Source organism: Dicentrarchus labrax, unplaced genomic scaffold (assembly GCF_905237075.1).
Source record: "Dicentrarchus labrax unplaced genomic scaffold, dlabrax2021, whole genome shotgun sequence".
NCBI lineage: Eukaryota > Metazoa > Chordata > Actinopteri > Moronidae > Dicentrarchus > Dicentrarchus labrax.
The window spans coordinates 12263517-12289546 of NW_026136714.1; the positions used below are offsets into that span (position 1 = coordinate 12263517).

Consider the following 26030-nt stretch of genomic DNA (forward strand, 5'->3'; position numbering starts at 1 on the left):
GAACACGACAATAAGATATGTATTTTTTTAAATCTGTAAATGAGAAATTAGATAATCTCCAATTAGAGAATCTCACATGCAACACAAAGGGGGGTACATTTTCTTACCGAAGACATGGTATAAGCGGGAGGGTCAGGCTGCCTGGCGGAGCGCCTATGCCCTGATCCTGCTCTCCTTTCCTCCTCTGTCCTGGCTGCTCTGCCCCTGGTGGTCTGGAGGTGGTACTGCTGCTCCTCTGCTCGAGTTTGTCCTCTGTGTGAGGGCAGGTTGTAGTTCTGTAGCTCCTGGCTGATACCAGACACTGTGGTGTTAGAGCTGTACTCCGAGTCCGATGAGTCTGAAGCTGCACCAGAGGTGGTGGTGGCTGCAGTGGGGTGGTGAGGACGGACTGAGAAGTGGACCACGTGAGGAGGGGCTTCTGGGGACGGGGTGGGTAACCGGCTACGACCATCGACAGGAGACACCTGAGAGATGAGAGGAGAAAAGGTGAGGAGGCAAGTTTTCTATCACAAACTAAAGAAAAACAAAATTCACACTTTTTCATTTTCTTGCAGTTGTATTTTTGAGGGATCTTACCTCTGGATACGGCCCAAAGTATGACAGTAATACTGGAAGAAGGACCAATCCATTGAGTACTCCAAGAACTGTAAGGATGGCCAACACTGCGAAGAAATACCTGCAACACACCACAGGCACACACATAGGGAATAAACTTTAATTTCATGAATCAGTTAACTACACGCAACTGTGTGTGTGCTTGCAGGATGAAGGACAAGAAAATGTCATGATTAAAACAACAGAGACAGACAAGAAGAGGAACAGAGCAGGCGAAAAAAACAAAGAAAATACCTGTGCAAACCACAGAGGTTTAGACATGGGGAGACGTGCAAGATCAACCATTACACATGCCCGAAATAATACTTCCACAAAGACACCCAGCCACTCACCAAACACACACACATATATATAAACCCCCCACAGACAGGCAGGCATGCACTGTGGTTTTGAAGAGCAAAACAGAAATGTACCTTGTGTGTTTCTAAGTCCTGCCAAAGAGGGTTAGTCTTAAAGATGCCACAGAGAGAAAAGAAAAGGGGTAGCATGATTAGCCAGAGCTGGTTAATTCAAAGGCACGGGAGGAAAGAAAAAAAAGAAGTGGTGGTTGTGGTGGGGGTGATGGGGATGGGGGTGTGTGTGTGTGTGTGTGTGTGTGTGTGTGTGTGTGTGGGGGGGGGGGGTATTGGGGACGAGGGTACTCTCTCTTGGGTGTGTGGTGTATAAGCAAACATGGAGAAAACAAAGCAGTGAGGAATGTGAAGGGAGGGGGGAAGGGGTAAGGGAGGGTAAAAAGGGGGGAGGAGAGGCGAGTGAGGGGAACATTGGGGGGGGCACAAGAGGACAGGGGCCTCTCTCTCCTCTCTGGCTCTAAAAAAGAGAGAGGGAGAGGCAAACAAATGAAGTGAAGGGTATAGAATTTAAACAATTTAGTCTAGGAAGAAGAGAAGGAGACCCTCAGAGCACCACCCCTCCCTGGTCTCTCTCCCTCGCTTTTATTTCTTTCTCTCTCTTCTTTGCCTCGCTTCTCTCTCCCTTCTTTCCAGCTAAGCCCCTGTGAAATTCCCGGCCACTCCACAATCCCCTCCATCTAATTAAATCTCCAATGTATCAGGTAAGACCCCCCAATCTCCACTCTAAATCCCTCTCTCTCTCTTTGTCTCTCTCACCAATCCATCTCCCTTCATTAGGGAAGGCTTTCCTCCACACTTGGTTCTCCAGTGGAAGCTCTCAGGTTATCAAGGACACATTGATGAACCACAAACCCCTTCGCCTGACTCTTGACTATGCTCTCTCTGTGTGTGTGTGTGTGTGTGGGCCTCAAACTAAACGCATATTCATAACTAATCTGTGTGTGTGCGTTTATATCAGTATGTGTTTGTGCAGGAAGGCAGGCATTGTACAGAGGAAACACAAGTGAGGAGAACTGGTTCTTGTCTGCCAAGCATGGGTGGCCTCACTTTCACAATACTGGTACACTGACTGTGAAACAGGATGGAAATTTACTAAATATGCATAATGCCCTCACGACAATTTTGGAGTACTGGTGTGAAGACACACGTCTACTGCTCCACACTAGGCAAAGTCCGAAAAACAATCAGAGCAGAGCCAGATCTAGCCCGGAGATGGATGAAGTAACTTGGTGTAATATTTCTAATGTGCAACCCGCAACGATGAGCCCAGATAGAGGTGTGATGTTGGTCAGTGTTGTTGCAGTTACAGCAATGTGACCCTAATGACAGGACTGCATGCTGTGAGTGGCAATGTTGAGATGGCAGTACATAGGACACGGGCCGACTGTCACAACATGAATCAATTCCAGGATACATTATCTGTATCAGGTCTGTGAATGCACAATAATATATCAGTGTTCGTATGGTAATGCTAAATAGTCTTAGGTATCTCTGCTTTTGCAACTTTCAGGTAAACAGGGAAGGACTATTGCTATGTATTAGATTGATTTATTACTTCTGTACTTTTACATAAAAGCCATTAAAGAACAGTGACAGAAAGCACCTGATCAGCACAGTTTCTTTAACATGACTGGCAGATAACAGACGAGTGTTTTTATTAATGTGGTTAGTTGGAAAGGATTTCAGATTTCACCACTGGGGTTTATTTTTCGCAACATCTCACTACACCTTCTGGCACTGACAGACAGTCCTCCAGTGGCACTGAACACTGGCAAAAAGTCCATGTTCAACAGCATTTGAGAACATGCCAAATTCAATTTCCAACTTGGAGCCCTTGGAAGTAAATAGAAGCAACTACCTATGATCTGATGTTGCGTGCACACACACACACACACACACACACCCACTATACAGTATTTAAAGCCCACCCAGCCATCCTTGATCTACTTTTATTAGATTATCAGAGCTGTTTCTGCAAGTGGAACTGAAATAACTGTCATCGCTACAGTTATGCATTTCCATACACACCAGGAGGGGTAAACACCACGTCACCTTTGGAACCACATATATGCGCACACATGTACACATGCACGCGTGCAGCCCACATACCAGGCTGAATGCCCCATTGGGCTGTTTAGAGTGAAAACATTCACAGGGCTGACGGGGAAAGTCAGGGAAACATTTCTTTCGGCGCAAGCAGAAAAATACGAGCCGGGCCTGTTGTTATTGCACCGTCTTGGGCTGCAGCTTTGTTTGCTCAGACAACAGCAGAACCTTTAAATGGAGGCCCGGGACTGAGCCAGGAACCAGAGCACACCACTGGAGGTGAAGAGAGAAGGTCTATAGGCCTCCCTGTGTTTGTGTGTATGTGTGTCTACTCTGTTTGTATGTGTTTCTCTGAGTGTGTATCTATGTGTGCTCTCACTGGCAGGCACGCCCTCACTGACCCCCATGATTACAAGGTCAGGGAGCAGGTTGGTGTGTGTGTGTGCGTGTGTGCACGCATGAGCGCAGGCCTGTGCACATGACAGAGGTTGTGTGCTTGCAGATCACATGGGCTTCAGTGCTCCCTTTTCGTCAAGGAGTAGGTCAACCAAATTATACAGCTACCTCGGCTACTTTAAGTTATTCACTGAGCTCACTGAAAACTTCTCATAATACTCCAGCCCAGAGAATGTACAGAATCATTAATTTTCCTCCCTTGTATGGTGGCTGGTCGCTACATTAATGTCTGATGCTTGTAAGAGTGTGCACACACAAAAGGAGCCACCGACGCAGAGCCCCCACAGTGTGTCAGTTTTAATTTCCACTTCTCCTGTCTTTCCACAACTCCCCTCTTGCCCCCCACCCTGTTACTCCTTCCCATGCTTATAAATGTCTAGTGAGGGCAGTTAAACTAGCTGAAGGAGAATACAAAAGCCAGAAGACTTTCCTGTTTCTCTCTCTCTCTCTCTCTCTCTCTCTCTCTTTCCCTCTGCTTCTCCATCTATTCCCTCTTAGCCCTCCTCCTCCTTGTTCTCCTGACCTTCAACTCTCCATCCTTCCCCTGGTTTCCCCTAAAATGTCAGGCATGAGAGACACTAAGGGGGAGAAGAGGAGGATGAAAGAAAAGACAAAAGGGGAGAGAGGAGGGTGGAGAAAGATACAGGGCTTGTTTATGACATTTCTTGGACAGCAAGCCCACAGAAATCGTGAAAAAAACAACCAAAATCAGGTATGTCACTAGTAGCTGGAAAAGGGATGAGGTTTACAGAGATGGACTATGAAAGGGAGACGTGGGTGGAAGATGAAAAAAGAGATGGAGGGAGGGAATACAGGAGGAAAGCAAAGAGCCTTCATGCATGATTGGTGTCTCAGGTAGATTCCTGTGTGACATACAGGTTGAGGCATGGTCTCAATGGTCTACTGACGCCACATAGACCCCATACATACGATAACCTTTTTGAATGTGCAGTCCTGTGTGCTTATATATTCAGTTAAATGAATGGATATTTGTTTGTTTTTTTGACTCACCTGACGATGAAGTCGAACTCAGACCCAGCGAGCATTAGGACACCTAATAAGGTAGAAAAGGCTCCATCGAGTACCGGAGCAAACATGTGCTCCAAGGCCAGCGCTGCCCGCTTGTGACGATCCCCTATGGCTGTAAGGAACGCCTAAAACACACACAAAAAACACACTTATGTCTATTTCTCAATGAGATTCCAAAACCATATTGCAATTAACATTAGAGAATTATTATGGCACAGCAACATCAGAAAGTGATTGTTGTGAAACTGAAACTGAAACTGATCGTTTTGTTTTTATTTATTTTGTTCCAGTGTGTATATGCCTACCAAGGCTACATGGACAGTGAACTCCACTCCAATGCCCACAGAGGCGATGAGAATGACCACAGGAACAGCACTCAGCTTGATTCCCATTAGCCCCATGAAGCCAAACAGCTCCACAGTCATGAGAGAAAGCACCAACACCTTAAAGAGAAAGGAGGAGCTTCTGTTAGAAAGGTATACATTTCAAACACAAGACAGGACAGAAATACGTTAACCAGTTAACTGTCTCATAGTCTCAGTTCAGTTTTTTAAGGATAAATACCCACATTTCTTAACCAAAGTTGATCTGTATAAACTAATCTTTACTAATCTTTAAGTATTTTATGAGAAAATTTACAGTTTGACCTTGACTTTTAATGTACACAAGACAGATAGAGGCAATAATACATGAGGGTATCTCTATCTCATAGATGTGTTGAGTAGTAACTATACATGTGTGTGCAATATGTGTTGGTGTGTGTTTGGAGGCTTCGGTGCAGAGCGGGACAGGAGCTAGGAGTAAATGCCATTATCAGCTGACAGGTGTCAGGTTACATGGGGCCCAAATCCTTTGAACAGGGCTGAGGTGGGCAGGGGAGGGAGCTTGTGTGTATGTGTATGTGTGTGGGTGCCTATATAAAATGAGCAAGCACAGAGTATGTGCACGTGTGTCCACGAGGGGGTAATTATGTGTGGTGCATGTGTGTGCCTGGCTTTATACTTTATACTCAAGTGCATCTTGGGTGATCTGATCACAAGTGGACAGATATACAGAGAAAACATTGGCTCCCGACTTTCAGGGAATTAAACTTTCAACTGGACTGAACTAATTTAAGATCTTTGAAAACTTACCACTTGACAGGCAAAACTTTAAAGTATGTACCAGTATATTTTTCCTTTTAAGTCACGGTTGTCTGACAGATAAAACAAAATGTTTATCGAGAACATGGACAGGAAGCAAAACCAGATCAAGAGCGATTGCTCTATATGCTTTCGAGACCTATTGTGATGCCAAGTGTGAACAGCAGTCGATTAGAAACATCTGTATAAATTTAAACACAAGACACAAGGTTTAAAACAGCCCCCTGTCAATGTGGTTAAGATGGATTTCAGGGGAAATAGCTGAGAGGGTTTGAAAGGGCTTAAGGTTGAGGGTTTGACGTTGTAGGGCTGGCGGTGGTCTGGTTCTGGACAGAGCAAATGGTTAAACTTGACGCCTCTCCATAACTTGTCTTTTGATCTTCCTAGTAAAGCCTGACGGATGAACATGAGGTCCCCTCCTCCCCTGTTTAAGGGCTCGGGTGGCCTGGCCACTGCCTGTCGTAAAATACAACCCACAGGAGAGGAAAACCAGAGCGCTCTGTGTATGTGTTTCTGTATGAATTATGTACCTGCGTGTTTACACGTTCATATTGTATGTGTGCAAGTATATACATATCTGCGTGTGTGATAAAAAAAAAGTGTGAAAAAAGTGTGTCTGTGCACTTTGCTGTGTATGTGAATGCATGTTTGCACGTATCCTTGGAAACTGCCCTTGCGAGAGGAGGGGGAAAACAGGAGTGTGGAGGATGGAAATAAAATCAAACTTTTTATAGGTTTAGAGTGGGAGCAAGTTGCCTGAGCAACTTTGTGTCCTCTCCCCATTTATTTCAGCATTGGTGTCTGGGAGTGTTGGACTAGACTAAACAGACTGGCCCTAACAAAACAGCACAAGATAAACACTGGTGACTGGGGCTACAATAACACACAGCAGCCCCTTATCCTTTCCAACTCTCTCCTTTCTGAGATGCCTTCTGGACCACACATAAAAACCAGGAAATAAAGGGAGGAGAGCAGGAAAAGAGATTTTTTTTTTTAAGAACTGAAAGTTGGGCTTTTTGCCTCTCTGTGTTAAGGAGTGGACCTGTTTGTAACATAATCCATTAACCTATCAAACCAGAAAGGAATATTACGCTTATAAAAAGTAGGTAACAAAGAATGAGCGGTCACATGTATATCTTTCTCAACAATCATCTGACAGAACATCTGCTGTAGTTTATGTCTGCTTCCCTGGCCATTATCAACCATGTATGTATAGTATTGCATCTATTGTCTGTTCGTTTTCTCCACCACTCACTATGATGCCGGCGGTCCAAGGGTTGAGCAGGAAGAGGGCACAGACCAGAAAGGTGCAGGCAAGCACAACACTGATGGACAGCAGGAGCCAGTGGCGCAGACTAACATATTGTTCCCAGAACAGGAAAGGGTAGCCATTGGGGTAGGAGGGTATGCCTTGTCGGCTGTAGTTGCTGCAGATAGCCCGCACGCTCTCGATGGCCTCCACAAACTGCGGTGTCTCCCTGAGCCCGTTGAGGTAGAAGGGGAACTGTGCGTATTCGATGGGCTCAGCTGCCGGGACTGAATGGAGAGACAATGACAGGAAGGTTAATTTGTTAGAAGTAAAAAAAAAGCCAGAACTTGATCTTTATTTAGCTGTAATCACCACATCATTTTTATGAGACCCCATGTAGCAATTGACGATGATTTTGCACTTTGGGGGCTTGGAAGCAACACAGCCTTGCAAGATGATGAAATTTCAATTCAGAGAAACAAACTACTGAGGAACATTAAGGAAGTAATCAGATAAATCAACAATGGCAACAATGACATCTGCAGATGATATTTGTCTATTTTGATTAACCAGCATTAGGTCCTGATCATTCAGTGAATCTGCAGAAATAATTTTAGTCTCTTCAGCCAAACCACCAATATCAAGACTTTTCCTCCCTAATCCAACCTTGTTCCAAGAGGAGCTACATCTGTGTGTGTGTGTGTGTGTGTGTGTGTGTGTGTGTGTGTGTGTGTGTGTGTGTGTGTGTGTGTGTGTGTGTGTGGTTGGAGTGGGCGGAGCAGTGTGAAACAGAGCTCCATTGACTCAAACCAAGCCTGTCTGTGGCCCAGCCTGGCTAATGAGGGCCTATCAGTTCCAGACACAGCAGAGTGTCAGAGCTAACGTTGATTCACGGTAATTACAATGTCAGAATCACCGCCATTACCACACCCTAAAGTTAGCACTGCCACATAAAGCATAATATAGATGCATAAACACGCATACCTGCTTGTCACTCAGCTATGAAGTCATATTTGGTGCTGAAAAAACAGTGCAGTCATTCAGATTGTAATTAACAACACATTGCTGCATATGGCAGAACGATTCAGTCTGTAACTTCATATCTATCTATCTGCCTATTGTTTTCCTTATAAAAATACATGCATTGGACTGTCTGGTGTTGGTGTGAGTGTGTATATATTCTATAGTGCTTGCAGGGTCAGACAGGAGCACTTGCTAACATGGTTTGGCCCATTATAATCTCAACTATAAATTTCCATTAGGACACCAGTTGGCTTTCGGCCAACACAGATCTGCTTCGGGGGGCTCCCACACAGCCAAGCACTTCACGCTGCTTATCCAATCATATTCCCCCCTGTAAAGGACTTCCTGCTTGTTATCCAATTGTGCTTCCCACCCAAACCCAGTTTCTCCTTGTTATCCAATCATTTCCCTCCCCCATGGAGCACTTCCTGACTTGTACCAAATCACAGTCAAGAATCAAACAACAACATGACTGTACTTTTTATGTGAGTTACAGTCTGTGTGTGTGGTAGGGAAATGAGAACAGGGTGTGTGTAGTGTTTGGGGTCACTGAGTTTTAATAATGTATGTGTGTGTGTGTGTGTGTGTGTGTGTGTGTGTGTGTGTGTGTGTGTGTGTGTGTGTGTGTGTGTGTGTGCGCGCGCGTCTGTAATGCAAGGGCCCCATGGTAGCCAGGATTATAGCATTCACCACAGGCACCATTAGAAGAACCACAGTGAGCCGTGTCTTGGTCCTCAGCCTTGCAACCTGAGCTCACACATACACAAACGCACACACACCACAGTGGTACAGTAAAGTCTACTACCTCACTTAAAGCTAAGAGGCAAACAAGGAGCAATAATTCAAACCACAAGAGGTAAACACAGCTCACATGTAGCAGCCGCCTGGAACCTAAAAAAAAGTTGCAGCTGAGACCAATGAGCCCTACAAACGTTTGGCTGATTATTTTAGTAAGCATTTAGTAAATACAATTTGTTCATTTGTACCATGTAGCAGGTCTGAACATCTATATTTTAAATTACCTTCATTTGTCGCAACAAATTACATTATTATTGAAATTTCCTTCCTTGCATCAAAGCAAAACTTTACAACCATTAAAAACATTACCCTATAAGGCATCCGTTTTTTAAAATTCTAGCAAATTTTGGGAGCGTGCCGACTTACTGCTGAGGCGTGTCTCGGGCATGGAGTCGGTGCGGTCGTGGAGCCACTCAGGAGGGTGTGGGCGAATGTTGGCCTGCGAGGCAGCGTATGCCACAGGATCATTGCTGACCCAGGCGGTTAGGTAGATGTAGAAAGCCCCGGGGTTGATGATGCCGTCTGCATCCACAAGTCTCTGACGGGTCAGCTACAAAACCCAGAAACAAGGTGAATTAATGATGGTGCCACAATAACAAACATAAACAATTTAGTTCTGTCCACTTCTATTTTCTTTCAAGAACAACAAGACAACAAGACTTTCAGACAAATACTTAAATTATGTCCTTAACATTTATAGCCAAATTTTCAAATTTGAAAATGGAATATGTAGCAAATGGAAAAAAGTGCAATTAAGGTGAAAGAAAAAAAATTGGTGGAGCATAGGAAATCATATTGTGGTTGCTAAGTATACATTGGACACAAAAAGGTATTGTGGAAATAGGACATGTCTGACCAAAACATTCTACAGGTGAGCTGACCACAGAAAGGCTTATTTATACACATGCATGAGTGCAAGAGAACGGAGCAGCTTTCAAAATAAGAGTCAAATATTAGCCCCTCTCTCTTTCCAACCAAAGAAAAATCAACAAGTCAAACACTGGTTGCCTTTCTGAAAATTCCCGTACTTCTCATCACAGCTTCCCAGAATTATCATGCCACATTAAAACATGGAAAATGTTGAATCAGCTTCTCCCTTTACATACAGTAGATATTGGCTGGCCAACCTCAGGCCCAACGTCCTGACCACTCTGAATAAATTTATGAAGGAAGCCTTGCAGCACTTTTCTGTCAAGAAGCAGCTGCTTAAGATGCCAGGTGCTGCCAAGTCCTCTTAATTCCAACAGTGGGAAATGTACCAATGTATTGGTATTTGTAGAATGAGGCAAACATTGATCTGGCATTTTGATCACTGGATGGCTTTAAGGCTGTATTGTGATTGCCTGCCCTTTTTTTACTGCGTAAAATTAATCACTGGCAACATTATTAGGATATTGTTTTCCTGTGCTAGCAGCACAGCTCTATGGATGGCAATGTTGGTTGGTTGGTATGTCAGTAGGCCGGTCCACCAGTTTGGTCCATACTGAATATATCTATTATATATAATAACTATTGGTTAGGGTTAGGGTAACCCATTAACCCATTTTTGGTTTTGAGTGAAATTTATTATTGTCATGAAATTTGGTGCAGACATGAATGTCCCCCTAAAGATGAACTGTAATTATTGTTCCTTTCTACTTTTCATCTTTCACCATTATCAGGTTAAAATTCTAATTTGGCCAATACCTCGTTTGATGACCAAATACCTGCAAACCCAGTTCTTATCAGCTTCAGCTGCATTTATTGCTAAATGTTAGCATGCTAAGACACTAAAATAAAACGGTGAACATGTTACACTGTAGACTCTTGTTTATGCTCATAAACCCAAAAACAGTTATGGCAAAAATATCAGAACATTACTGATACCAAGGTACTTTGTCAAAACTTTATTTACTACATGAATCAATATTGCTTGGCTTGGATTCCCTTACACTGTACCTGCTCTGGATGATAAATAATAAAAATGTGTTAGCCTGTAGTTAAACTCCTGACATCTACCCACTATTAATAAGGCCAAACCCATGCTGAGTATTTCTGTCTGGTTGCAGATCGTTCCCAAGCTTTGTTTCAGTCGATGTCATTTGCTGTGACGGCTGTGGTCAGTAGGTAGACAGGAATGGCTGTCTTATATGGAATGGCCTAACATTGCAACCTCCTGAGACGTAAAACCATTACAGCACACCGCTCTGCCACTCTCCCTTCTAGGAACCATAAATCCCTCCTTCATAGAGGCAGGGAGAGGTTTTAGGGGTGAAGCTGGACTCATGGGGTTAGGTGGATGACGAAAGGAGTGGGGCTTTTTGTGATGGGGGGGTGGGGAGAGAAAAAATTGCTTGAGTTAGCGTAACAATAAAAAAATTGGCTGGAGTCCCTGAGCGCGTCTGTGTGCAGTTAACCTGGTTGTTAACACTGAAGGAAATGCCACCCAGCAAATGGAGTAGAGCTATAAAAATAACACAACATCTGTACAAATGTTGCTCACACTTGCTTCTCCTGACCCCTACGGGTACCCAGAATGCCCGGCGCCACAGACCAAGCCGGCCCTGAGAAAAAAAGTGCTCTTGATAGCGTTAGCATGGTCTTCCATAGCACTTTAAACTTTCCACCTCCTCATTCTCTCCATGCCACCTCCTCCAGTGCTTTATCTTTTTACCTTCAAACCACACACATAGGCATACACACACACACACACTTATACACACAGACAACCAGTTTCCATATGACTCCCAGTCAAGACCATAAGGAACGAATGGTCGCCCAGCACAAGACAGAAATGTTAGCAGCGACAGATCAAAGGCAGAACACCTCTGCACAGATCCATGGAGTGGCATATCAAAATAAAACATCTAGCTTTGCAATTTGCAAGGGTTGGAAAAGATCTGGTCCTCATTTTGAGGCCCAAAAAACAGCTACTGCTGTAAGGGGCACACACAACAGACAAAAGAGGAACACACACTCAAAACATACAAATACACACACACACACACACACACACACACACACACACACACAGAGCTGCCTCAAAGAAACCACGTGTTTCAGCTCCCCTCATTGAAAGAGGACACATCAGAAGAGCATGGAGGGAGGGGGAGGGAGGGAAAGGGAGGGAGGAAAAGATGGAGAGAGCGAGCAGGAGTTGCTGAAGGGGAGTTAGAGAGAGTGTGTGTGAGAGAGAGAGAGAGAGAGAGAGAGAGAGAGAGAGAGAGAGAGAGAGAGAGAGAGAGAGAGAGAGAGAGAGAGACGGATTCCAGAGGATCTGGATTGAATTTAACAGCGGGATACGCAACAACTGTATGTCTTCAAGCTGTCACGGGAAGCCCAGGCAGCTCTGCTGGCGGCCCCCACGCCTCACGGCAAATACACTTCCCTCACAGGCACAGGAAGTGATGTCACAGGGCCGCACACCAGGCCTGCCTTTGCTTCCTGCTAGCTAGTCGAAGGCATGGGAAGAATAGTATGTTGCTGCAGTGGAGCTCAATGGGCAAGAGGAACAGGCAAAAACAAATAGCCAAGGGTAAAGGTGGGAAAAAGCTTCCATGTAGACATGCACAACTTGAACACTCAAATTATAAATATAAATAAACACAAGACACAGTGGAGCTATATGTCAAAGTTAATTATCTTTGAAGAAAATGATCTCAGTGTTGAAAAGGACATGGCTTGTTTTGTGTTTGAGGTTTGCAGAAATCCTGGCCAAGAATCTTGTTTTTATATTTCTCCAGTGCCTTATCTTCTGTTTTCACTGTTTCCTGCCAAAGAATGCAGCCATGCATCCATGTATGTTGTTTTTTGGAGGTGGTACTAAACTAAAAACAGTGTGCAATGCCCTGTTAAAGTTTCCTCAGCTCTCTGAACACTATCTTTCCCCTCATTTCCTCCTGCTTCTCCCCCAGTCTTTCTCATTATCAGCTGGTTGGTGTCCTTCCGCTGACAGAGAATAGACCTGATTTGATCTTCCACTTAGTTCCTTTCTGGACCTCCTTCTGAGACTGTAGCTGCTCTCTAGTTTGACTTGTGTCATTGTTAGATGTCAAACACCCCTCAGTTCTACAATAAAGACAGGGCTCACTTCAACAGCTGAACTGGAGTTTGTCAGATGATTACGATAACTAACTCTGTATACTCGCTTTTATTTTCCTTCTTCCAGAACCTTCTGAAGCACAATTTTTCATGGACTTCTTGTGGTTCTGCACAGCGCTAGTGATGAAATCAGGGCACATTTCTTCCCAAAAAGTCATGTATGCACTGACTTCCAAGACACAGTGAGCAAATAAACACAAGTAATCCCTTTTGAGGATTTTTTTTGTATATGTAACCGAAAAGTTTGCTGTAATATATTGCATAATACACTACTTTGACTTAAAGCCCTTTTAAGCTTTCTCCAGACAACTCAGTGCCTTTAAGTAACTGTCACATTACTTTCACAGGACCCAGATGTTTAAATGCAGGCAAACTGAAAGGCTTGATGTTATGGGGAGACATCTCATTGTCATGGCTCTGCATGCATGCACATCACACACAGACACACACACACTCACAGAACTACCACTAAGTGGGACAAATGGTTTAAATGAAGAGTTAATAGGTTTTTCAGAGACAGGCTGCAGCCCCAGTGAGAGCTTTAAATTCCTGGGCTCGGTAAAGTCATCATAGAAAGGAGATGAAGACAGACACAGAGAGAAAGAGAAAAAGATGGATAGAGCGAGACAGTTTTTAAGCTGGGTGTGGCTCTTCCAGCTTCCATCACACATAAAAAAAACACACCCAGATGTACATGCACACACACAACGGGTCACAAGAGCTTCAGCGCTGGTGTTAGTATCTCTCAAGTCTGTCCTCAGATTAGAGCCTGACTTCAAATACAGCCTACGTACAGGTCCTCTTTTCTTAACTTTGAATTGCTTTAAATCTTGGGAATACCTGACATAGGCCGAAATGCTGAACACACCTGGTTAAAATTGATGGGCTTGTCCCTGCGTCCTGTCTGCACCAAAAGTTTGTACGCCAGGACACCATCATCAGAGCCATTCTTATAGCTGTTGAGGGTGATGCGGCCAGACTCCCAGTCCTTGTCAAACGCCTGCTGGAGACCTGCAGGAAACCACAACAACACTGGTTAGATGTGGATGTTTGAAAAGGTTACATGCCCTGTTGTCTTAGTTCTTCCTCTGCAACACACTTATAGAGCACAGTTAACAAGAAAGCACAACACAAAACAACCCAGCACAGTACAAGACAGCATAACACAACACTGCAACCTAACCCTAACCCTATAATAAGCCTGATTGATTTAATATGATAACTTGGTTCCATTCTCAACCACCAACAAGACTTCAAAAGCCTAAAATCTGCTGCTTTTGATTCAAAGCGATCATTAGGGAATATATCAGTAACATGTGTCTCCTTTTCTATACTACTCTTTAATCCATATGTGTATCACTCCCCTCCTCTCGGCTCTCCCCCAAAGGCCCATGCTGTGGTCCGTCTGTGGGAGATGTTGTTTTGGGTCTCGTTCCTTGGCCTGTCTGGCTCCAATTTGTCCCACCATTGCAGAGAGCAATATCAGACACAGTTCTCTCTCTCTCACCCACACACTCTCTGTGTGGTTCCCAGCCGGCTAACACACAGACTCTCAAAATGTTTTTTATCGTTAGGGGCAAGTGAGCGAGTGAGCTTCCTCGCTGAAAATGAACCCATTCCGGGACTGGGTTGACATGTTGAAGATAATATTCTTTAGTGGCACTTCACAATTCTTAGGAGCTGTCAGTGCTGGGTATACAACCAGCAAACCATCCCAAAGTGAATCCTGCTATCATACAAAATGTATTTAATGTCCCATAAAATTAAAGATATGGCACAGTTATATGTTATATGCCAAATATTTAAGATTCTCAAGTAATAAATTTGAATAAAAATTACAAAAACTATCAGGATCATCGCTAATAAAAGTTGAAGGAGAGTATCTGAGTGTTAGTTTGCTCTACTGCCAAAGGTTCTAACATGCAGTATATTGCCTGAGGCCAAGTATAAAAATATGGCCTCCCACTTCGTCCTCCTCCATCAACCCTACTTATGGAAGACACAAGTGATTTTAATCAGGCTACTGAGTCAGTGTACATTCTACAGTCCCACCTACTTCTGAACTCCTGCCCAACATCTTGTTTCCTGCAGATTCATGTCAAAACACAGATGTAAATTATGATCTCAAAACTGTTTCATGAGAAGGTAAATTATTCCCATGCCTAAACTATCTTGAATAGTGATGTTAAATTAGATATTAATCACAAAATCATCTGTGACATCAATATTAGGGTAAAATGTAAGTGATCTAACATCGACTCTGAATCATATTGGTACATCTGACCCGCTTTATTGTCAAGATACAATACACTTTGAGTCTGGTTGAGGTTGTAATTATATATCAAGCTTAAAATTACCTTGCAGCCAGTCCCTCAAGTAGTGAAGCCACATGCGGGGCAGCTGTCCGTTGTCCTCCTTCAGCACGTAGCGAACAGTGTGGAACCTCTGGTGGAGCTGGTGCAGCAAAGGCTGCTTCTGGGCATAATCGGCCCGCTGCGTCACCACATACATGTTGTAGAAGGAGAAGAACTTGAACTGGGCACCGATGAAGTCGTACTCGCTGGTCTCTCTGGGCACGATGTCCGTCAACTCCAGGCCATCCCTCACTTGGGTGGTGCCATATAAACTGACTCCCAGCAGGCACAGGAACAGCACAATCACAACCACCTGGAAACAGAAGATGGGGTTTCATCAATCAATTCACTGTACAGAGTGACAGCAGGACCCTTCAGCTTGCACTAAAAACTGCTTAAACCATGTTGCATATTCTGAATGGGTGAAGAGCAAAAATATGGATAGAATGTGTAAACTAATCATAATCTAAGGTGCATTTATACAATATATTCCAAAAGATGCTCACAAAACTCATAAGAACAAGTCTACATTTAAAATAGCAACAGTAACATTGCTGGCATGGCAAGAAATAGAAGCAGCCAGGTGATCATACGGGATTCAAACAAAAGTAATTCAAACTTATTTGGAAGGAAAAAAGTATTATCCAAATTGCCTCTTGTAAGTATCCATCAGAGTTAAAATACTGACTTCCTGGTCCAGCTTTGACCTACTGTGTGCACACATTTTTTCTGTGCAATTAGGGTTTACCAACCATTCCTAAAACTTTGCTTAAAATGTTTGTTTTTACCTCCAAATAAAGTGGTTCAGATGATCTGGCTAAATGTTTTGCTTGTTTACAACCAATCTCATTGCCTGACCACTTGTGTTTCTTGCCCCATCAGACTTTTGTTGATATAAAGTTACCATGATGGCCAAAAAAACCAAAAGGGTTCATTTTCCTTTTCATTAAGCAATGAGAGGAGTATTGGATTAACACATGAGAGGAGTGCATGAATCAGTTAGGTAATATGGAAAAACATTTGATAGTTTAATGAAAAGACCAAGATTTTCTAATAATGTCAAGTACAGGCCACTAGATGATTTCAGTTCTGGAAGGATTTGAGAAGACAGGCCACCCACTAGACTGAGGTCAGACTGTGTGTGTGTGTGCTTGTATGTGACTCAGATAGGACATGACCACAACCTCCACCCGAGATTTCCTCCTACTATTTGCTCTGGTGACTAAACCTCTCATTCAAATTATCACCACAGTGAGTCAGCACAAACACACTTTTAGAAGCAGTTTTTCCCCCCCCGTTTTTATATTTCTTGAACAGACACAAGAAACTAAACTCACCTTGGTGGTGGGCTGCAGAAGGAAAGGAGCGTAGTGCCTCTCGGCAAAGGAGGCCAGTGTCCAGCGGGAGCAGGGAGGCTCGAGGCAGCGGAGACCCAGCGAGCCTTCTCCGAACTGGGACAACAGGTCCCGTGTGGAGCTGTTGTTCTCTGGGGTCGGGACAGTTGATGATGCTACCTCACCTTGAGGAACTGAACTTGTGCTTGAAGTCGGGGCAGCAGGAGGAGGTGCAGGATGATGATGGGAGAAGGCAGCAGAACTTCGAGCTCCCCCATTACTTCGTCTCCCACTGTTGTTGTTGTTGAGATTGCCGTGATCGCTGCTGCTGCTTCTGCTGCCGCCAGTGTTGCTGCTGTAATAGTCGTTGTTAGGGTTGCTCCTAGTTGGAGCTGGGTTGATGGGCTGCACAGAGATCTGGGACCTGGGTTCGGCTGTGGTGTAGAAGGCCTGAGTCCGGGGGTCGTACTCTGTCCTGAGCTGCACCGTGGACTGCATGGTGATTTGGGTTTGCTGGGCAAAGCCATGGCTGCTGTAGGAGGGAGGGGGACTGCTGTAGCTCGGGGGAGGCGTGCGATATAAGGGAGGAGGGGTGCGATAGGATGGGGGAGGGCTGTAGCGACTCCCGTCCGCCCCATCCAGGTACACATGAGGCTCGATCTGGATCACACGATTGGCACATGGGCTGAGAAGATAAAGACAGTGGAAAATGTCAGACTGCTGTGAAAGAAAATATATGCAGACACTAAACGGAGGACATTTTAACAGATATAAGATCAGTCTTTGTGAGAATAAGCGTTTCTAAAATTGAAAAATGTATACATTTTTAAGATTAACTGCACTGAATCTGTTAAAAATCTTTTATCAACCCTATATCATTGTAAATCCTCTCTTTCTCTCTGACAACAGCATGAAATATAGAGCTGAGACCCAATAAGGGAATTTAATAGCGTGTGTGCACATCTGTAGGATTGCTGTGCCAACAAGCATGCCCAGACTGGCAGGCAGACTGGTAAAGTTTAATAAAGACTGTGACAGATAAACAGACAGTCAAACAACCGAGCAGCGAGACGGAAACAGACAAACTGAAGCAGTAATTAGGTTGTGACTGAGGGGGATTAAGGTGAAGATATCTCAGAGATAACTGTGTTATTCATTGTCAGATCAGAGATCAGAGGAACACATAAAAGGAAGAATTAATCAACAGGAAAGCAATAGCCTTTATCAGAAATGACAGAACTTCTATGTTTATGTGTGCGCGTGTGTGTGTGCGCCCACCTGTAGAAGCAGCAAAAAATGTCAAAACGTCTGTCTTCTCGTCGGTAGAGGTCCATGCTGAGGATGGCGGGGAAGATGAGCAGCACCATGGCAAAGTTAAACACCACCACCACTGCAGCCTGCACGAAACACAGAAAACATTTTATAAATAAAGTTGCTTTCATCCAAGAAAATGATTGGGCTGTCGAGTCAAGTTCAAAAGGAGGAGACAGATTAGGTGGCACCCAGTATAGAAAGTTCTGGTGGGATAAAGTCTAAAGCAACTGGGGCTTCAAAGGTGGATGCACACAATTAAAATCCAGTGGAAACAAAAAATAAACAGGAGACATTTTTTCCAGACAAAACCTCAAAAATGTAATTAAATGTAATTCTTAGTAAATATTCCTGCAGTAAATGCACAACTTCCAAACTGTTTAATGATTATGAAGATGTTGTACCGCCTCAAAAAATTACTGTCTCGTAACACAAACAGCAGGAAGTCTTAAATACACCTTAAAATAACGCAATCTGAATAAGCTGGCATCAAGGAAAAATTGCCTTTCAACACATTTTCAATTCCTTTCAAGACAAAAACACTGAGTGTGCAGATAAAAAACTAAGCATGTGTGTGTGCGTGTGTGTGAATGTGGATGTGTGTAATAGAAGCCAGTACAGTGTTGTGGTTAAGTATTTGAAGGTGGTGCTCTGGAGCGGAGGGTGGGGGTTGGGGTTAGGTTGGGGCCCTGCCCAGAGTACAATCTGGATCTTGCGTAGTTGCCAGACCACTACACACACACACACACACACACACACACACACACACACACACACACACACACACACACACACACACACACACACACACACACACACACACACACACACACACACACACACACAATCCTGTGTATGCGCCAGACCACCCAAGGAGCCAGAGGCCCGCGGGGCCTGAGGTGATGAGCAGGCGCTGCAGCTTTACAGACAACACACACCCCTTACACACTCACACAAAAAAGTGCACATACACACACATATCCACTGCCAGCTTAAAAAACTGTACTGCCTCCTACTTAAACCACACCTTAACACCAACCAGACACACACACACACACACACATCCTCGCCCTCCCTCATTCCTCAGCTCACTACTCAGTCAACAAGAGAGAGAAATAATGTGAGAGAAAAGGAGAAGAAACCTCTGTAAGTAGAGTAGAACAATTAATTCTCAATTGGCCCACAAACGTCCAGACAGATACAGTATGACTCCACTCACACTCACACACAGACACACACACACATAGCGGCCACTAGCTGACCCCAGAGTGGGGAGATTTATCATCACATCTGTCCTCCGTGCATGAATGTGTGTGTTCCTGTGTGTGTTTTTGTGTTTTTATCTAGACAAGATTCCTGTTTTTTTTGGAAATACAGATGGAAGGAAGTGAATGAGAGATGTAACGGAGGAAAGACAGAGAGAGAGAGAGATGAATCCATGAAGGAGTCAACCACAGGAAGTGCTTAATAGTGATAAAGAGACACACACGCACATACCAAACACATCTCTGCATGCATGAGTACCACTGATTGCGGTTGTGATGTGTGTGTGTTCCATAATAAAAGATGGGTATCAGCATGATTGTTTGCCTCACTGCAAGTCTGCCCTGCTCCAGTCACAAAACCACAAGTGTAAAGTATGCATGCTATGTGCATGTGTGCATGTTATGCATGTGTGTGTGTGTGTGCTTGTCTCCAAGTGTATGTATCTGTGTGTAAAATGAGGCTGCATGGATTAGACCCATGGGGTAAATGGATCATGTTTGACAGACTCGCTGTACTAAAGCCATCTATCCACACATGCTAATATTCGATTCACTGTGGCGACATCTTGCCTCACTGTGTGTGTGCACGAGAGAGAGTAAGAAAGAGGGAGGGGGAGAGACAGACATTACTATTTTGCTCAACTACAGTAGTGTATACAGTACAATCTATCACTTACGGAGCTGTAAATACCTCCCTTTCTGTTGAAACTGTCTACTGAATGTTTTTATGCTTGTTTGACCAATATGTTTCATGGAGGTCGATTTTGCATTTCAGCTGCTGGTAGCTGACAAACTTAGCAAACTTTCAATGTTTTCCCAAAAAGGTAATTAGCAAACTGGCAAAGACAGTCACTAAAATAGGAATACATAATTAACTTAAAGTCATTATATGTTAAACTTGGCTTCATCTTTGACGCTATGCAATATATCTTGCCAGTCCAGGGATCACACCAACCTACATTACATCTACACTTACTTTATCTAACTTTTGTTGCAGCAACATAGGACAGATACTGTGTTACACCACATGCTGTGCATAGACTGAGGAGGAAGAAAAAAACTCTAACACGGGCAAATTTAGTGAGAAATCCTTTTTGGTGATATCAAGGCCATTTTTTTGTTTAGACTTAAACAAACTATACCAAAAAAGAGGGCCATATTCCTCTGTGTGTAACAGTCAGACGCACATAGCAGGTTATGTGAGTTTCGGCACTCCAATAGTAGACAGTGGTCCCAATATAGTGACAGCAGCCTCCTTTAATAATTACTCTGAAAACCAATATGTCAGTAAGCCCTTATTTGTTTATATTCACTTTTTTATATTTAGGTTCTTTTTACTTGTTATATCCTTCAATTTCTTTCAACGCTGCAAAGACCTTAATACAGGAGTCATCAAAAGTCTAAACTAATATTGGCTTCTCTTTATAGTATGTATCACTGTGATTGAGTGAGTGTTTACATATATAATTAACAATTCAGTGATTATTGGAGCCATTTTGTCAGACTGACATTCTCTGTCTGTCCCAGTTTTCACTGTTCTGGTGACGTCTATAATTGCTGACAGATGTTAGAGAAGTCAGAGCTCCCCTCTGGATCCCTCAGCCTTTACACACACACACACGCACACAGATTCCAACACACACACAAACAGCTAGACGATTGCTTTTCAAACCTCCCACACAGATACTACAACTCTCCACACTTACACATACACATGAGCATGAGGATATGCAAGTACACACGCACACACACGCAGAGGGATTCAGTTACATGGACCTCAGCCACAATCTAGACAGACACCGGGCCCACCACTAAACAGCCTCAAAGAGGGAGGGAGAGGGCTGGAGGGATTTAACAAAACACACACTCCCCTCCTCACAGACACACACACACACAGACACACACAGACACACACAGACACACACAGACACACACAGACACACACACACAGACACACAGACACACACACACACTCAGTTTGATGAATGAAATCAATAAAACAACGGTCTGGAGAAATCTGGAGCCAATGAGGACTGGAACAGGACTATTAGTGAGAGAGAGAGGCCCCACACGATTGAACTCTCAGACACACATCACACTCACTACCGGGGCATACCTGCAGAGAAAAGGCTCTGAGCGCCGGGATGGGGATGAGGGCCGCCATGAAGAATGCTGTGACGTTGCTGATGGAGGTAAGAGCCACGCTAGCTCCTGTCCTCTTCAGACACTCGCCTGTACGATCCTGACAAAGAGACAGGCAGATGAAAGGAAAAGCAATGAAACTCAACTCTTTTGATCAGATTTTAGCCAAAGGCAAATGTGTGATACTTGAGATCATGTACAATCATCATAACACTGATATGACTGACAGTGATTGCAACGTTTCTTGAAGCCCTGAAGTGCTCTTAGATAATCCACCTGGGACTGTCTACTTCAGTTAGAAGAATGGCGGTAAAAAGAAAGAACATATTGATATGATGCCCCTCAAAACAAATAGATTTTTAGTGAAAACATGACTGCTTTTGTGCCATTTTTTTGGGTAAATACACACAAACAGAGCACTGATAAGGATAAACACACCCTTGGAAGGTTTGGCGGCAATTGTGTGAAGATTTGAGGACGTGCAGGACCACACAGAGAGTGTGTTTGCAGGCGTGTGTGCATCTTGGCGTGTGTTTGTGTGTATGTGTGTCAGACAGGAGAAATCAGGTTCAGCTCTGTTTAGTTTTCATCTCAGCCACACAAAGGAAGCTGGGGGATGAGGGAGGTATAGAGACATGGGCTAGAAGGGGAGGGAAGCAAGGGAAAACAAACACAAGCAAATACATGCCTGTGTTTTCCCCCTCTGGAGGTGAAAAGTTATCCCCCCCCCCACACACACACACACACACAAGGTTGCAGAAATATACACTTTATTTATACTTTTGTAAACTTTGGTTTAATTCTGTGCGTTGATCTTGTGAGGAAAGTTTTCTTGCTACTGTCACAATTTACACTTTGAGTCATTACAAACATATGACATACTTTATTATTGTATTGAACTACATTAAACATATCAATACAAGTATTTCAGAATCACACATGAACATGTATTCAGTCCAGTGACTTAATATTTATCCAAATGCATGAAGGACTACAAATCCACAGCAAAAGCTTTGATGGCTAACAACAAAAATAGCTTTATTATCTATTTCAGACTGCAAAGCCGTTCCATTTCCAGAAGGGAACATATTTAATATGGAGCTTTGCTTAGATAAGCGGGCGGAGTGTGTGGCACATGGGTTGTTTGATGCTACATCACAGGCACAGACAGGCTTTCACACATTCCTCTATGGAGGAGATAAGACAGCAGGGGGGTAGGTACAGACCAGGGTGAGGGAGAAGGGGTGATTGTAGGATGTTTGCCTCACCTCGAATGGGATCCTCTTGTTCTGTCCAGTCTCACTGAAGGCATGAGCGAGAAGGAAGACATCATCCACGCCAACGCCCAAAGCCAAGAAGGGTAGCACCTGTTGCACACACACAAACTTCATTAAGAACGCGGCTGGTTTGGGTAGTTCTTAGCCGTACAGAACATGTTATATGTATTTCTCTCATAATTTTGCTTTTTGGGGGCTACAAACCAAATGCAGAGCAGCCAAAACCAACATCACCATATATGTATTTTATATTTCAGATCCTTTATTATCAAGGGATGACAATGATAAAAAAATTTTGGACAAAATGTGTCTGTAGCATCAACAATCAACAGCTAGCACCAAATGTACGGTACGATTAATCTTTTTTGTTTACTTATTCTCTGATCAGATCACTCCTGATTTAAATCTAAATTATGTCAGTTTGAGACAATTTTATTGAGGCAAACTTCCCGTACTAATGGTTGTGTTTAGACATTCAACATTTGAGAGCTTTGTCTTCTTTTGTTAAATGAAATCATTTATAAAATGGAAAATATATTCCTCAAGATCCCAGTAGCCATAAAAGAATCAAGCCTATAACATAGATGAAACTGGCTGTTTGTTTTACTGTCTTTTTTGGAATCAGTAGATGTTGACTTTTACTAACTGACAGACCAGAGTGGCTGTCCAGTGGCGTATGTGTGTGTGTGTTACCTGTGTGGTGGCAGCATTAAAGGAGATGCCCAGGAGAGAACAGAGGCCCAAGCCAGCAGCCACAGACAATGTCACCAGCAGGACCCCTGCCAGCCCTACAGCCCCCTGAGACTTGGCACAGTCCCACCGCAGCATGGTCAGACATGCATATGCCAGCTAGGCACAAACAGGAAACAAAAGTTCCATGTATTAATCAACCTGTTGTGTAATCAATCAAATACACATCTTCCCTCTTTTCAGGCCTCAAAGCTGTTTACAAAATGCCTTTCCCAAATAGGATGTACTCCATAGGTGGTTTTGTTCTCACCATCAGCAGGTATCCACTGGCCACACGGATGACACTGATGTCAGAGAAAGACTTGAGAATATCTTCCAGAGTAGTGGTGGTGAAAGACAAGACCTTCTGAGACGAATTTGCTGCCACACTCTCCAGCACCGCCTAAAGAGAAGTAGAGAGAGGGATGACATAAGATTCATAATTACAAGATTGCTTATAAAGAAATAAAATACGTCCCACAAAATGTTAAATTTGCAGGAGTGTATTTCTTCTCTTATAATGAGCTACTGGTCTCTTTTAATTCTTAAGAGTTTTTTTTTTTTTTACTTAATCAGTGCAGGTCTCTACAGAATAAAGGCTAAATATATGTTCTCTTCCCCACCACATTCTTCCCTTAGCGCAAATTTGCACTAATGCTCCGTGCTTAACTGAGTCTTGCAAATTGCCTGATTTCCAGTAGAATATGCAATCGAGCCTTCTTATAACTTATTCCTCTATTTACATGAAGGAAAAGGGTGCATTTCATTGGTTCTATGCAATTTGCACCTCAGATGACAAACTGTGCTTCCAGCCTGTTTTCTAGGCTCTTTGATAAATTACGTGTAATATACAGTATGTCTCTTGGTGTAGAATAAGTATATCTCTAACATCTTCTAAATAGAGACATATAGCAGCCCTGAAAAATTAGCTCTGCCTCTGTTACAGGAGGTATTTGGGAGATTCTGCAGACAGAACCATGACCCATCTTCTCCCTCTCTCACTATCTCAGGGCAGACAGATGGCTTCAACATTGAACTGCAGTTACTGCTCAGTGGGGAGCAATGCTGGCTGACACACATTAGGAAACACGCACTAGATCACACACACACTTGCACCCACGTGTGAACTCGCTCATGTGTCAAGCACATACCGACATGCATGCACATACTATTCTTGTGGACACGCCTAATCGTGCATAATACACACGCGTGCACACACACTGTAACAGTATTTTGCAACTTTTACTTCTTTTATGATTGCGATTGATAAAAACACTGTATAAATGCCCTATCTTCTATCAGTGACACACACACACACACACACACACACACACAAGGTCACGCCCTGCCGAACAGAGGTTGGGGCCCCCCAAAACATAGACCAGATGATGTCACACATGAGCCACCAATGGGCCCACAGCTGGGAAAGCGATTGTGTGTGAACTCTTGAGTGTGTTTGTGTGTATGTTTGTACATGAGTTAAAGAGAGAGAGAGAGAGAGAGAGAGAGAGAGAGAGAGAGAGAGAGAGAGAGAGAGAGAGAGAGAGAGAGAGAGAGAGAGAGAGAGCAAGAGTGCGAGAAAGAAAGAGAAAGAGGGATATCCAGCACTCCCTTAATGTATTCCAGACATGCTCACCCTATTGCTGTATTGCTCCTCTCTACTGAGCAGAGAGGGGAAAGCTTTAGCCATTTACCACACACCAACAGTGGTTCTAGTATCTATCGGGGGCCCGGGCTTTGGATGGGGCCTTTCCATGTTCACCTGTATCCGGCTGGTGATTTACAATGTGGTTGTAGAGGATTTAGGGTAGATTTCTTTTCCATTTTCTCTGTTCCTTGCCCTCTTCTCTCTCTCATTTCTGAGTGTTTTGGCACTTACCTCAGCGTATCTCCTCTGCCAGGCTTCCAGTATAGCTGCAGCCTTTTCTTCATTCCAGTTGATGTGGGAAACCTCCTCGTAGCCCCGAAAGTGCTCAAACATCTGCTTGGGAGTCATCAGCTGGAACATGGTCTGTAAGGCCTGGGCACTGGAGAGGAGGGAAGGAGGGAGGGTGGCAGAGACAGAGGGAGGAAACGATAGAAAGGATGAAAGAGGGAGAACAAAAAGGAGAAGGTAAATGAGGTGCAAGCTCACTTACAACATCATGTTTACATGAGAAGAACAACAGGGCAATTTCTGGATTGTGCAAATTTTATCAAAGAGTGTTTAAACTTAAATTTTGAAATGCATAACACACCAATCAGTATGTTTGTGCCTCACCACTGGCTAGTATAAAATGATTTTGGTATTGGAACAGTTCAGAACAGAACAGAACAGTGAACCCAGATTGGGTCTTCATCGGAAAAGGTCCAACAGGGGCACAAAACCAACAGGGAGACAAGAGAGCAGAAAATATGGAATAATCCAAAAACTCATCAAACCAAAAGGTCAGAAACTCAAACTTTGCTTCATTTACCAGGAGAAAAAAAATATATCAGGATCTTGGATAACAGTCATCATAAACAATGGTGTGTTAAGCACACCTGTTGCATAAGCATAATATTGTTCCATATGATATTATTGAGCCAAGAATACAGAGGCCCACAGCGATGAGATTTGCTCCATCTTCCACACACTCACTTCAGGTTATCTGTGGATTTTTTTCTGATTAACAGATTAATCAATGACTCCATAAAATCAAATAAAATTGTGAAAAATGCCCGTCACAAATTTCCAAAGCCACATGTTTAAAACGCTTGTTTTATCCAACCTAAACTCAAATACACACAATTTACAGAGCTATAAAACATAAAAAAGCAGTAGTGTCTTATGCCATTTTTTTTATAA

General features: G+C 43.5%; 1 protein-coding gene across 2 annotated transcripts in view; it reads right to left on the reverse strand.

Annotated features, from left to right (window-relative positions):
* ptch1 (patched 1) overlaps positions 1-26030 on the reverse strand; it is a 51897-nt gene that overhangs the window by 3419 nt on the left and 22448 nt on the right. For both annotated transcript variants that reach the window (XM_051422578.1, XM_051422576.1), the window contains exons 8-22: positions 25083-25230; positions 23475-23606; positions 23168-23323; positions 22466-22564; positions 21172-21297; positions 17758-17876; positions 16483-17164; positions 15149-15458; positions 13660-13802; positions 9078-9261; positions 6897-7177; positions 4805-4942; positions 4482-4624; positions 577-676; positions 108-464 (exon numbers count right to left, since the gene is read on the reverse strand). In XM_051422578.1, the coding sequence (XP_051278538.1) occupies positions 108-464; positions 577-676; positions 4482-4624; positions 4805-4942; positions 6897-7177; positions 9078-9261; positions 13660-13802; positions 15149-15458; positions 16483-17164; positions 17758-17876; positions 21172-21297; positions 22466-22564; positions 23168-23323; positions 23475-23606; positions 25083-25230 (3118 nt within the window). The remainder of the gene's footprint in view (positions 1-107; positions 465-576; positions 677-4481; positions 4625-4804; positions 4943-6896; positions 7178-9077; positions 9262-13659; positions 13803-15148; positions 15459-16482; positions 17165-17757; positions 17877-21171; positions 21298-22465; positions 22565-23167; positions 23324-23474; positions 23607-25082; positions 25231-26030) is intronic.